Source organism: Cephus cinctus, unplaced genomic scaffold (genome assembly GCF_000341935.2).
Source record: "Cephus cinctus unplaced genomic scaffold, Ccin1 Ccin1_scaffold0240, whole genome shotgun sequence".
Lineage (NCBI taxonomy): Eukaryota > Metazoa > Arthropoda > Insecta > Hymenoptera > Cephidae > Cephus > Cephus cinctus.
Window position 1 is genome coordinate 691,579 of NW_014332956.1, and position 14,431 is coordinate 706,009.

General features: G+C 34.4%; 1 protein-coding gene across 12 annotated transcripts; it reads right to left on the minus strand.

The window, feature by feature from the left end:
- Positions 1-531: 531 nt before the first annotated feature.
- Positions 532-14,052, minus strand: LOC107265762 (heat shock factor protein). 12 transcript variants are annotated; one of them, XR_003059188.1, is made up of 14 exons: positions 13,804-14,052; positions 12,070-12,178; positions 11,816-11,940; positions 11,406-11,741; positions 11,210-11,292; positions 10,872-11,063; positions 10,335-10,397; positions 8,634-9,194; positions 7,737-7,842; positions 7,399-7,515; positions 6,637-6,660; positions 6,413-6,525; positions 3,886-3,977; positions 532-3,152 (listed from the first exon to the last, which is right to left on the minus strand). XR_003059188.1 is itself a non-coding variant. In XM_025083030.1 (13 exons), the coding sequence occupies exons 1-12, from the start codon at positions 13,906-13,908 to the stop codon at positions 6,428-6,430; spliced, it is 1,902 nt and encodes a 633-aa protein (XP_024938798.1). In that variant the 5' UTR covers positions 13,909-14,052; the 3' UTR covers positions 532-3,152; positions 6,413-6,427. The 12 variants fall into 12 exon arrangements, 10 of the variants coding, with proteins under 10 accessions (XP_024938798.1, XP_024938794.1, XP_015591021.1 ...); XR_003059187.1 differs by having other exon boundaries at positions 6,413-6,660; positions 7,416-7,515; XM_025083030.1 differs by lacking the exon at positions 3,886-3,977 and having other exon boundaries at positions 7,416-7,515.
- Positions 14,053-14,431: the final 379 nt, after the last annotated feature.

The window sequence follows — 14,431 nt, forward strand, 5'->3', positions numbered from 1 at the left end:
CCATAAAGTTTACAATAATAAATTTAATTGTTAACGTATAAAATTATTGTCTTACATGTAAATCAAATAAGAAACATAGGACACGCAAAGAGAACACCTGCGATAAAGAAGGGTTTATGTTGAACACACAACTCACTATACAGGATTATTCTAAACTATTGGACCACTTGAAGATGATTCTATTTGATTTCTAGAAGTTCTTATGGTAGAACCATGATAAATAAATACTTATTATATTTAAACAATGTATTTTTATTCCTTCATTTATAACGCCGATAGGAACGAGCAAGACTACACTTCTAACACATGCTAACTTTATTTTCGTTTACATATGGATAAACATATTGTACAGCTGCTACAGATATATCAAACTATTAAATATATACAAAACCACTATGCTAACTGTAACCATGAAACTATCACGCAATGCTTTTCTTTGCTGCCATTATTATATTAGCCAGGACATTGCATTGATACACGTTAAGAACGCAAATGCTAGTACATATAATAATTTTATAATTAACACCTGTGTATACCGACCCTCATTACAAATCGAAAAATCGCTTAGACAAGTTTCTGTTTTTTTTTTCCATACAATTTTGTAAAACAATATTACTTAAACTCTTTATTGCATGATAACTTAATTTTTTGCATGTTCCTTTAAAAACGTATCAAAATACCGTTTGACTTATGATAATGATATTTCCGTGGACTGTCCTTTTTTTAAGTAAACAATCCTTAGAGGTAATTGAAAGATCATTGTATTTTCCAGTAATGACCACTGACATTCCCTGAAATTTAATGACTCAAACTTATCTTATTTATAGATCATTGTTTGCTCTCCTAACAGCATCCGTAGGCAGATTGTTAAAGCATAAACATGTACGACAAACTTAAAAATACAGTACAAGTTTCATTTTCGTGTTTCCTACATACGTACAGAAAATAAATATTCTTCGTGCATAGATAATATTGTGATCTCTTATCGTGAAACTGAACTACTTATTAAAATCCTTTTGCCCTTAACATCGTAGAATATAAGAAATAATATAATTTGTTTATTTCTACCTTCGAGCGGTATTAATTCTAATAAATGAATACATAAACGTGTAACTCAATCCTCGTCGTACTTTTGGGACGTCTACAAATGATTATCTGCAATCACCTTACAGTTATAAAATGCTTACTGTATATATATAGCAACGAAGTAACGATTTATACAGATTGATTATACAAAATTATGATAACTGTTTATATTTTGTTAAATTTAGAGACAGAATTAAAACGTACAATGCATCAATGTTCAGTGAGGGAACCGAATTTAAATTGAACTGAATACATAGTGCGCAGTTTACTCACAGCACGATTTGGGGAAGAGGGGTAAATAAAATATCAGTTCTTAGATCGTGTGGCACAATATTAAGGCAAATCTTAGTATAAAGTCTACTAAGCATATATGTATACATATACAGAGGGAGTTATCCTATAGACTCTGAATCTGGGAGAAGCCTTCGTATGTATTAGGTGCACTATTCTCCAAACAAATTACCCGCATCTACAGCCAAGACGTTTTTGATATCGTATTGTAAGCATGTCCAGGCTACTGATCTCGCATGACAGTTTTGCTTGTACATGCGGATAATCTGTTTGGAGAATAGCTGCATCTAATACATACGGAGGCTCCTCCCAAATCCGGAATCTAAGACAACTCACCCTGTATTTATTGTGTACGTATAATATATGCAATATATAAACACTTTTGCGATTCTTATATAATCGCATCGATAATTACTCCAATTAAATAAATGTGAAATTCAGACCATCCTCTTGTTAATTACACGCCAAATTATCCCTCTTATACGATTTTATTAATTTCCATGTCCGATCTTCAAAACACGTAAAGCAATCTCAATAGATTCTTTATGCATGAACAATGATAATCAGTTTCACGTTTTAATGTATAACCTACAATCTAATCGATGACATCGATTACGCTTCCAATAATATTCTCTTCTCTCGTTACATATTACTTTAACCCTCGATTAGTCCGACAATCTTGTCTCAAATGGCTTACTTAAGTTGTACGCCGTGAACACCTTGCCTGTCATTACCTATCTACGTGTAGTAAAAGTGAAAAAACTAGATGAACGCCCGCTATATAAAACTGGATAAGTTCAAAAGATTGAGGTTAAGTTTATCTAAAACCTTTAATTCGTGAATAACAATTTCTATTGTTCATATTGTATAACATAGATTTCATTGATCCATTACCCGTGAAGAACTCGTAAGAAACCATAGTAGAAAAAAGTTTACTTACTGAACTTTATTATTAATTATGTAAACCGTGTGACGCCGTGTACAGCGCATGGACAATTACAGGCGAGAAGAATTACCTTGTGTTACGTAAAGATATGATTTACATAGTCTTTAGCCGATAAACTAGTATTACGACAGGGCTGATTAGAAAAATTCTTGTTTTATATTTATTATTTTATAATGACATTTTAGTAATTGCCCATTGCACTGTAACAGAGAAAAGCCTTACACCTGATACATTACGTTCAGAATAAATTACGTAACATAGAAAATTTAGCTTTGCAAACGTACAATAGGAATTTACCTACCTCTAAACAATAGTGACGTATTTAAACCCTTAACGACAATACTAGAGTTGGTATGCGTGTACGTTCTTCTAATTTTCAAAAAATGGGAAAAGCTAAAAGTTTCTTCGTTAATTAGTTATAAACAATTGTACAATTAAACGGTGTTATGGAATGAATTAGTGACACAGTGAACGTCTGGATTACGTGAGTAAATTTTGAGAGCAAGTCAATACGTTGTATATCAATTGTTTTGATATGCTTTATAATAATAGTCATGATATTGTTTTTAAAAAAAACAGTAATCCAATGTATTCACTATGAAAAAATGGCGTTGCTGCTTCCCACCTTTTCTTTTCCGAAATCAATTACTATTTTCAGCGTTTTCCTCATCGATATACTTTGCTTCGTATTATACAATATATAATTACGTTACTGATTAGCTTCGTATATAATATAAGGTTTATTACCATGTTGTATTTTTTTTTTGTAAATTTAAATGAAGACTTTACCAATTGCCTAGTTAGGATACCCATAGTCTTTCCTCCGAGGCTAAAATAGAAAAAGAAATTTTAATTTACACTTCACTTTGCAAGCCGTATATGAATTCCGACTAATATAATACTATAATACATTCTTGTTACAACTACTATTTAATGTAAATAAATTAGAACATGAGTCAATTAGACTGTTAGAATAAAATAATTACAATTTATATCCATCTTCCCCACGTCAACGCTACAATAAAAGTGACTGACAATCAGAGCACACTTTTAAGAATTAAAAACAAACAGACACGACGTATCTACGAAATCTTTTAATGTGCAGATATACAGTGACACGAATCAGAGACGCATTTACCATCCATCGTAAAACCCTTAGAGGGCCGGTGTATCTTTTAACGAAATCTTGTAAATTTAATAGCACAAAGTTACAGGCACGCCTGATGAATAAGTTGCGTGAAAGTATTGAGCCGATTTGGAGACACTATATATTGTCTTCCGGCCATCTAAGGGTTGAAATACACTATGTAAATTATATATTAAAGATACAAATTTTCTTTGCATCGTACAAATGAATATTTGAAACAAAAATGAATATCTTGACAATTACAATAACCCTTTCACGCTCATTAATTTATACATTTATCACTATCATTATAAACCACCCTTTAGATAAACAAAGCTATAGTTTCAATGACAATGTACGATGGGATAAGTGCGTCTAGCAATTGATATATTGTATTTGATTATAAAAGATATCTTTAGAAAAATATAATTCGTACTCATTGGTGGGCATGGCGCGAAACCTAGAACGGAACAGCAAGGCGAAACCAACTGACCGACCGGCCACGTCAAAAGAGACAAAACTCTGTATCTGTTGACAATTACACAATTATTATACATCGTCTCCAACCTCATTTCCTCTTTTTAATTTTAATCCATACAAAAAATGGGTAACAACTCATTAGGTATGATTTTGTAATAATATATTACTATAATTCGTATAATGTATACTCGTTTAATAGTAACAGCTATACAAAAATATCAACTTGTGAGATTTAAAGTCGAGTAATCGCTTATTACAACACAAAACAAAAGCGACTGATACAGTCGTATCTTGAACGCCAAGTAAATCTGTGGCATTAATAAAATTAAAAAAAATGATTTCCCAGTTCATCGAATTGCTACTGAACTGTTGAACTAAATAAGTTAGATGTTCCACTTATCAACCGGGATACCAGTAATCAACAGTATATGCTCTGACGGTATAAAAATCTACAGTATTATGACACAACTTTCAATTACTGGTAAAATGGTCGATGACTGGGACGAGCATCTTACTTTTAATAAATAAAAAAATTGAACAAGCACATTTCATATATCTTGGCGATAACAAATAAATTTGAAAAAAAAAAAAAAAACGTTGCTACTTGGTTACACGTTACAACGAGACATACTGAATACAGTGTTGAAGAGAAATTGCATTTTTCTCGCGAACTTCTTTCCTCGAAATAAGTGACAGATACCAAACGAAGCAACCTCGTAGGGAAAAATAAATTTTGTATAATTTTTCTTATCCCCTTTTTCTTCTCATAATTATACAAAACAATCACTGAAAATATACAGATTCTTTTTCTTTCTTTCACTTCCAAAGTAATAACTCTAATACTAATCAGTCTGATCGCCTGAACAGCGAAACAAGAACTTAAACCATTACTCGCTAATTATAACGTTAAAAGCACTTGTATCACTAAAAGATGCACCATTTCATTTGAATATGGTCGTGAAAAATCGACTTACAGGTCACATTATTTACATACAGTCATTGAACACGTGACCTGAAAATTTAAATTAACACTTCGACCAATAAAAAACATGACTCGTGAAGTAATCAATACGTAGAAAAGCTTTTTCAAAAATACAAAATCTTCTGGTACGATTACTGTACAGTGTTCGACTGCGTGAGCTTTTCTTTAGTTTTATCATTCCTCAAGCTTCTAATATGTATAGTTAAAACGTATATAATATCGAGACAATATAGAAAACAATACTGTTGACAAATTGAAGCGAAGCAACAGAATGCTCGAGTAGAATGAAATATTAATCATCGATTATAAAAATAGGCAATAGAAATTAGGAACAACGTGGAATAAAAAAAAAGAAATTAAAAAACCATAAGTGTACATGACTTGGTCATATCAATTATGGGGATAAAGATCCAGAGTGACTATTTGATACCAGAATTAATAACGAAGCATTGATTCCGATAGCTGTAAGTGCTTATGCACCGGTAGATTCATTTTAATTCAAATTGGCTTTACCCATTTCTGTATATATTACCTTTTCCCAGATATTAGATTCTCGCATCACAGAGCTGAATGAGATCTACAGACCGGTTGGAGATAAGGTACTTTTCCGTGTAGACCAGTAAAACGGTAGTTATTCGTCAATCTGTTTTTACTTTTGTTTCGTCACTCCGTCATTTGTGTGTGTGTGTGTGTGTGTGCGTGTGTGTGTGTGTGTGTGTGCGTGCGTGCGTGCGGGTGCGTGCGCGCGTGTGTGTATGTGTGTGGGTACGTGTGTAGTATGTAAGTATATATGCACCTGGTAATCGAGTGTTATGTACATACATACATAACCAATCCATTGGATTATAAGATACCGAAATCAAAGTATTTGCAACACGAATCGGAGAATCGGACCTGCAAAAAAGTGTGCCCTTAGATCAGAGCTTTCTTCGTTTGATTTATAAAAATTTGTTTCCTTTTTTAGGTCTTTAGTCACTAACGATTAGAATAGTGTGTAATGATGATGCGCATATACCGTGTTTTACCGTGTGAGACAGAAAAAATTAAATGAACGATAGCACGGCTGTGGCTAATCTATTACTTTTCTATTAAAAAATATAAAATATTATCAACCAATTAAAAAGCTATACAAGAATCTGACACGTCTCATTAAAAGTGGCTAACGTAACGTCATTGTTAAAAATTCATTTATGATTGGTATTACGAAGAAAGAGAAAATGATCTTAAGGCAATTGGTTACAATTAAAACGTGAAAGAATCACTTATTGCATCGCTCACAGCAGGAATAATTTATCTTGTATATATTAACGTGTAATGCATGTGATGCGACGAAAAGAAATACTGACTTCGCTAAAAGAAAAAATTACGTTACAGCCCATGAAAAAAGTCAAAATTGTATATGCATAAAGAAAGTGGTGATTCTGTGAGACACATGGACAGGGGGACTGTCATTATGTGGATACGTATCAATACGATTAATGTGTAATGGAGGCCGGCTTACCAGGTGAAAGAAAATTTACGAAGTTCTATTCACGTCGTTTCCCGCAACCAATGAGTCGAGCAGCGAAGCTTTACTATCCTCAAGATCCAGAGGATCGGTGGCGAAATCAACGTCTGTGTTTGAACCCGCACCAGTACCAGGTGATGATGTCGTTGCATTCATAAAAATGTCGTCATCAAAATCTAGTAGACTTGGAACAGGATTATATGGCATGAGCTCACCACGTCCTGTCGATCCACCCGTTGAGTCTGGAATAATAATAATAATAATAACAAAAACAACAACAACAACAACAACAGCAGCAGCAGCAGCAGCAGCAGCAACAACAGCAACTTTTAATTGTTGGGTGTGAAGTGTCGTCTTTTAAGTGACCAATATTAATTTTTCAATCTTGTTAGAGATTGTTAGGCTAGGACTCGGGTGGAAGTCACTCAGCAGCTTAGGAATAGACGAAACGAATTTTTTAGAGATCGTGAAAAAATTCTGCCACAGCCCGGATTTGAACCGGGAACTCCAGGGGTTCCCCTGGAGTGGAAACAACTCCAGGGAACAACTCCTCAAATTCGGGCTGTGGCAGAATTTTTTTACGATGCCTAAAAAATTCGTTTCGTCTATTCCTAGGCTGCTGAGTGACTCCCACCCGAGTCCTAGCCTAACAATCTCTAACAAGATTGAAAAATTAATATTGGTCACTTAAAAGACGACACTTCACACCCAACAATTAAAAGTTGCTGTTGTTGCTGCTGCTGCTGCTGCTGCTGCTGTTGTTGTTGTTGTTGTTGTTTTTGTTATTATTATTATTATTATTCCAGACTCAACGGGTGGATCGACAGGACGTGGTGAGCTCATGCCATATAATCCTGTTCCAAGTCTACTAGATTTTCATAGATCTTAAAAACAACAGCAACAACAAGCTTCAAGTTAATGTCTCGATAAAAGAATTGTTGTTGTACGGTAAAAAATCGTTAACAAACGTAATATCTTACCAATAAATTCCACTTACCATTCGTCTGATCCTCCTCATCCTTCTCGCGGTTGGAGTGTGGATCCAATTCGGGATTCATTGGGATACCAAAAGACATTGGATCATCTGCACCAAAAAGCTATAAACAATAGATTTCATACTATTAATAATTGCAAGTTTGATATAATATTCTTATAAGAATATATTTGATTTACTGCAATAATATAGTAATAGGATTTTAGAAGTAGCTTATAGACGTTAAACACGAATAAGAATATAGAGTTAAAGTTACCACAGTGAAGTTACATATAATGAGTGTGGCATAGAAAAAATATATAAAATCTTCATAAGCATACATACTCCAAGTAAAGTGTTGGCATCGATACTGTATCCTTCACCTCTCAAAATCTCACGCAAGTTATCGAGCTCTGTCTGCATACTTTCAAGGTGCGTATCAACCTCCTCCCTATAGACAGTCAAAAACTTTAATGATACTGCTGGAGAAATTAAACAGGACACAGGACACAGGACATTGCGATTAAAATTATAATACAGCGATGGAAGAACTGTACTAATAGATAGGAAGACAAAGTTTTAAATTGTAACATATCTCAATGTCCATTCCTACTCAGTAAAACGTTAATTTTATTAGACAGAGCGAGAGTATCAGTTATATCTATAGATACATTCGTCAGAGAAAGCCAAATATACCACGAAATGTTAAAACTCATATATATACACGTTTGTCAAAGAGATATTTTGGGGACGCAGAAAATTAAGGGCGCTCAGGATAGCAAGCTAATGTTTAAAAAAAAAATACTACCTTGGAACATCACAGCATTGAAGTTCTGACCTAATCTAACCTAACGAAACATTGCTAAGCTCATCACAAATACTGAATGGCTAACATTGGAAAAATATAAGCAAATTTGGCGTGACAGTCCGCTTTATGGTTCTCAAACGAATTATTACGCTGGAAAATCTCTGAGGACGGACCCCAAAACAGCCACCTATCCTCAAAATAGCGACTTCGTAAATGAAATCATCCCCAAAATATCCCTTAACGACAAATATATATACATATATATATATATGTATATATAACCGATATTTTGACTGAATCGACCCATCTATTCCAGTATAATAGAAATAAACTGTAACGGGTTACCATCTTCTAACGTTCATCCTATAATCAATACTCTGTACTTACAACAGAAAATGTTTTTACTCGTTATCCACGATCTGCTTTAAACTTACATCGGTCCTAACCTGTAAACAGCATCAGTCATGCCCGAAGGATTGACGCAACTCAATGACAAATCTTTTGGAGAAGTGCTAGTACTGGCCCCATTACTCTTAGGGCTCTTCTCCGACGTCAAACCCTCAATAATCCCATTAAGATTCCCAAAGGATCCATTCTCGAAGTCCACATAGTTATCACCCCCATCAGAGTCGTCTCTCTGAGCGTCATTAATCTTTTGACCTTCATCGATGATACCCTGGGTATCCCTGTCGTCATTCGCCTCCTGTACGTTATCTGGAATAATCAAGATATCTTCGAGCTTCACTAGACCAGGTTGATCGATATCCTTTGGATCCTCCTCAGCATCGGCATCAGCATCAGCAGCAGCCGACTCAAGATCCAGGTCCAATTCAAACTCATTAGCTTTATTCATGTTGGCGGCCATTGCAGCGAGTTTCGAACTTCTCATAGTAGCAAGCGGTACTGGTTTCGACTTGGCCACCTTGTGCTCCAGGAGCTCGACATTGTCCACCGAAGAGTCTTCGTAGGGGACTTGAAGCATGAACGTTTCTTCCCTAAAATCAGGAGAGGCTCGTGCCAGTCTTGAGCTTCTACCAACGTATTCACTGTATCCGCCTTCAATTCTTTTCCATAGTCTTTCGGGCATGACCGTAACTTTCATACTAAAAAAACTCATTTACGGCCATCCCACGATTATTATACAAATAATTGTTACCATGCAGCTTTCTACTGAAAGGTAGCATCCGTAGTCGAAACGATTTCCATTTCAATAATATCTACGGCTATTAATTACTTTAATTGGAAAACAATATTCGCGTTAATTATTTAGAAAAATATAAAATAGCCATCGTTCCGACCACGCGTGTAAGTCCATAAATTTTTGAAGCATCCAGCATCAACACACGACTTTGTATTAAGATATCGAGCGAACTCGTTATGGTCCACTCGAAGACATTAATAAGCAGAACCGTCGGCTACGAAGTTCCAATGAAAGTATCGAATGACTTGAGATATAACTAATTTTGTAGCTAGAAAATAAATTGGCCATCCATACAAAAATCTGTCGTAAAAATGTATAATTTTTGCTCCTATTAAGATGGTTGACTAATCCCAACTACACGAAGATATCGACAGCAAAAAAAGGAACTATGCAGTACGAGAATATTGTATATCCTTTTTTTGTCTAATACAAAAAAAAAGTAGACAACACGAGCTACGACAAGCGTTTTGTCACAGTAAAGCCAGCATATGGTCTATCAACTACGTACCAATGGGGAAAACAATAAGGAATTTCGCAGTATCAATTGAAAGTCAAAGAGAGGAAAAAAGAATAGTGCCAATCGGAAAAAGTTAGAAAGCAACGTTTACAATATAATTTCTAATACTTGCCAATGCAAACAAGATCCAATACTCGTATAATATTAATAGATTTTACTATTAGATCCGGTCAGCTTATAAATGGCTTTCCGACTTTTGCCGAGCGTCCGTGCAAAAAAAGAGAAGGAAAACAGTAACGGTGTGACGCAAAGCAACGTAAACATATATGACGACCGAAGAACGTTGAAAAAGAAACGAGAGAGCATGTATGTATTTATGTATATATGTTCTCAATATACTAAGGATATGTTTACAGGCAAAGAATAATTCTCAAGACACCCAACACCCAAACGGTTACAAGAGAAAATTGTGTTAACCTGGGTTCTTCGCCGTCTTCTGTCGACGGGATCAGAATTTTGACTGGCACCTTGTTTTTCCTCCTGGTAGGATGCAAAACGTCGTGATACGACGTGTGAATGAGGACAGCGTGAAAGGGATGTATTAAAATGGTGCTAAATGTTATACAGAGACACTCGTGGAAAAATCGAAAAAAGAAAAACACTACTTTTGGCTCTCTCTTGACACAACGTACCATTAAGTGTATGATATTCTATTACGATGCAACAAAGAATGCAATGGATATGAAAAAATAATCTGGACTGACACGTAGAACGACCGTTGGTGTATACTGATTCTCGAGAATCGATATTATGTTAATTGTATAAACATCATTGAAGCCAAACAATTTCAACATTTCAAGATATATAAGAGTTATACTAGCGTCTTTTTAGACCTATTCGAAATGCCGACTCAAAATTAAAACGTCATTACTATTATATTACAAAGTATCTTCAGTACCACGCCATTTCATTTTATCCGTGTAAACGCTGTCTGGGCGTTTGCACTTTACTTACTTTTTCTTTCCTTTTGGTGCGCGCTTCTTTGTAGTAGATTCCAGTTCCTCGGGTGCGATCAATTGGATGCCCTCTGGCAATTGGACTGCATTATTGACCAAATGAAGGGTTTCCAAAGTCCCGTCGTCCATAACTAATGATCCGTTATGTTCTGGACTCTCGACAGCGGGACTCTCATGATTTTCGAGCATTCTGTATAAAATATAAATTGTATGTAGAGGAAGTTGTCGTTGTTGAATAATAAAATGAATGAGTTGTAATGACTTTAAAACACCAAGCTAATTCTACTTTTTAAGGCGGTTTAGAGAATATGAAAAAAGAAAAAAGATATTACTCACTCAGCTACAATATATTCGGAATCTAAGTCAGGTTCTGACGCATCCAATTCATGGATTACAGGACCAGTTGGTGATGTTTGTGGCTGAAATATTGACAATGTTAATTACGGATGCGAATGAAATAAATTTTTGAGGGGAGTTTGTCAGTGGTATGTAAGATAATACGGAAAAAATAGTAATTCGATTTGCTAAGTACCTTAGAGAGTTTAGCTTGCTTATTACGTTGACGATTAGAATCATCTATCATGAGGGGATATCGTCTCTTTACAGAAAGTCCACCTCCTCTCGATGGCTGAACCAGGGTGACCAAGAAATGAATGAGTTTGTTGACAATTTGTTGTTGCTTCAGGTGTTTCTGTCTCAGCATTGCGAGTTCACGCCAGAGAGCCTCATTTTCTCTTTTCATTGCGCCCAATCTAGAATCTAGATGTTCTTGACGTCCTCTCATAGTTCTGACCTCTGTTAACATCTTGTTCATAAGTTCGGGTTTCATCGGTGCGTGTGTTGGATCTTGACCTTTGTTAGATGCAATCTGCACAGTTATTTTTTCATGTAGCATACATTGCATAACTGAAGTTGAATACATAGCGTTGTTGGAGTAATTACCTTTCTTTTGATATGATCTAACAGATAAGGATGATCTTTACAGAAATATTGATGCGCAAACTCCATTTCATCTCTGTCACATTTTAAACCACCCAATTCGACTGAAACTTTCTTGTGGAAACCATCTAGAGTAGAAATCAAGATAAACAGGTAACGTATTTTGATCGTTGACGTATGTGTTAATGATAAATCACATAGTAATTGACTTTCAAATTCTAATAAATTTTTTTTAACAGGATTTGCATCGTACTTACACATATTGAGTTGTCTAACAAAGCTAGCCATGTTGTTGTGTTTGTAATAGTGCGGCAACAATTCGCGAGCGAATTGTGCCTGATTCCTGATGAAGAAACTTCTTCCATTCTGTAAGAACATACATTACGTCACTATACAAGAGGAAATTGTTTGCTGATACACAGCACTATATATATAAAATTACTTTAAAATACTACTCTGCAAAATATTTTTATTTATAAAGCTATATTCTGAGTACTAGATTTGAAAGTGACCAAATTTACAACGTTTTTATATAAATTAATGCTGTAATATTGATATAGTTTACATGCCATGTGGTAAATAATATTAAAGATTCATTTACTAAAATTTAATTGTGTGACAAATACAGATTACAAAATACAGTTTTATAATTTCATATACAAAAATCCAATTCTCCAACTCAAACTTGGATTGATGTTGTTCTTATAGCACGTATAACTGCTCATTCACATGAATTTAGTTTCACAGAGGACCAAGGTTAAGCAGATAAATTAAGGCACTGATTGCAGACTGTTTAAATTTATATTAAATATTGATAAAAGAAAAGTAACAATTATGTACCTATGTTAATAATACAAATAACAGAACTAAAACATTTTGTCCAATTATATATTTTTTTATCAGTGTTTCTAATGAAACTGCAGTGAGTGCACATTTCAATGCATTTATTAATGATTATATGAATTTCCAAATAAATCATTAATATTATTCAAAGGCAATTACAATTAGTAAAATAATAAACATTATAAGTATAGTAATCACATACAATGATGGAAATATAAAATTCATATTCAGTTATAGAAAAATGATAGCGCATTTAACCATTAAAGTTAGCATAACTAGATCATAATAAGACTAAAAAATTTATGGGGATTTCTCACTTTACATAAACGTAAGACAAGATATTGGTTATGTAGATTAAAAATACTATCTTCAGAAAGATTGTTTATTATATTACAACTTGAACTCTTCTAATTATATAAGTATGCCACAAGCCATTGCAAGTGTTTCATATGTTAATTTATAATAAATTACAGCTGTTAGATCCTTTCCAGATAGCAAAATAAGCTCCATTTGAACATAAAGTACAATCAAGTTGCAATTTTTTGACACTCCTATGTATTTAAAACTAGGAGAAGCATTACAATATGTCTTCAAACATTATGTGAGAGCAGACGTGTTGCTATCTGGGTTGTTATTACTAAAAATACAACTTGTACATATATAAACCAATAAAATTCAACCAGCAAATTGTTCTTTCTTGAAATACATATTAATATTGTATCACATTAAATTTATGTAATTTTCAACATCCACTTGGCAATTCCCTTTTATACATTCATCCCATGAATTCTATAACTCTATGGGTCAAGTTTCTATGGTATGAAAATGTTTTAAAAGGGCAAATGTCATAATAACGTTTTGACAATCACAATCCATCAAAGCATATCATATAACTGTGCACGCTATAAAAGAAAATTGGTGGATCTAAGGGTTACACTAACAAACGTTGCAATAACGTTGCAGTAACGTTGAAGTAACGTTGCTTATAGTTAGAATAGCAAAAAGCCGAAATCGTATTCCAGAGTTGCTAAGATGTCAACGTCGCTGGTTAGTAATTAAATGTGCACTAAAATATTCGGATATAAGCGTAATGAGCAGCACAGGTATAGAGTTAATTATTATATCATACAATAAACAAGAATACCCACGGGTGCCCAGCAAATAAGGTCGTCGGTCTCAGGATCCTCAACGAGTTTCCACAGTTTACCCAGGAACGCCGGTACACTGGTACCTAACTCGGTAATAGTGTGCATTTTTTTCAACGTATCTTGAACGCGTATCCTCGTTACCTTTGTACGAACGTAACTGACTTTATTTTTCACAGAAACCTCCGTTCACATCTCACGATAATGGCTGACCGCTGACGATGTTGTTCTGCTTTAGGCAATACAGCTGAAGATAGAGGTGGGGGGGATTGACAAAATGGCCGACTACCTGATATATCAAAACTATTAAGCTCTGTTCATTCGAACAAATGCAATTAATTTATATCCTTCAAGCTTTTATGGGTATAAAGTCCAACACTGGCCAGAAAAATCATCAGACGATAATCATTATATTATGAAATAGAGATATTATTTGTCTTTTGCTAAAAATCCTTCCATCTTATAATATTTCAATTGTAGCGAATTTGAACGCCTGTGGTTGAACGTGGTTGAATGCGTGTGATCGGAAAGCGCGACATTTTAAAACGTAACAAGTATCAGGTCATTTATTTCAATGCTAATTAAGACGTACGAAACCCTGAATAATTATATACTAATTACAGTCTTTCAG

Excerpts from the sequence above, each read along its gene's own strand:
- LOC107265762 (XM_015735535.2), bottom strand. The coding sequence starts at position 13,908 with ATGCACACTATTACCGAGTTAGGTACCAGTGTACCGGCGTTCCTGGGT. Across the intron at positions 12,179-13,803 it reads ACCTTATTTGCTGGGCACCC|AATGGAAGAAGTTTCTTCAT; the intron begins GTGGGTATTCTT and ends ATGTTCTTACAG. Across the intron at positions 7,516-7,736 it reads ATGCCAACACTTTACTTGGA|CTTTTTGGTGCAGATGATCC; the intron begins GTATGTATGCTT and ends TATTGTTTATAG.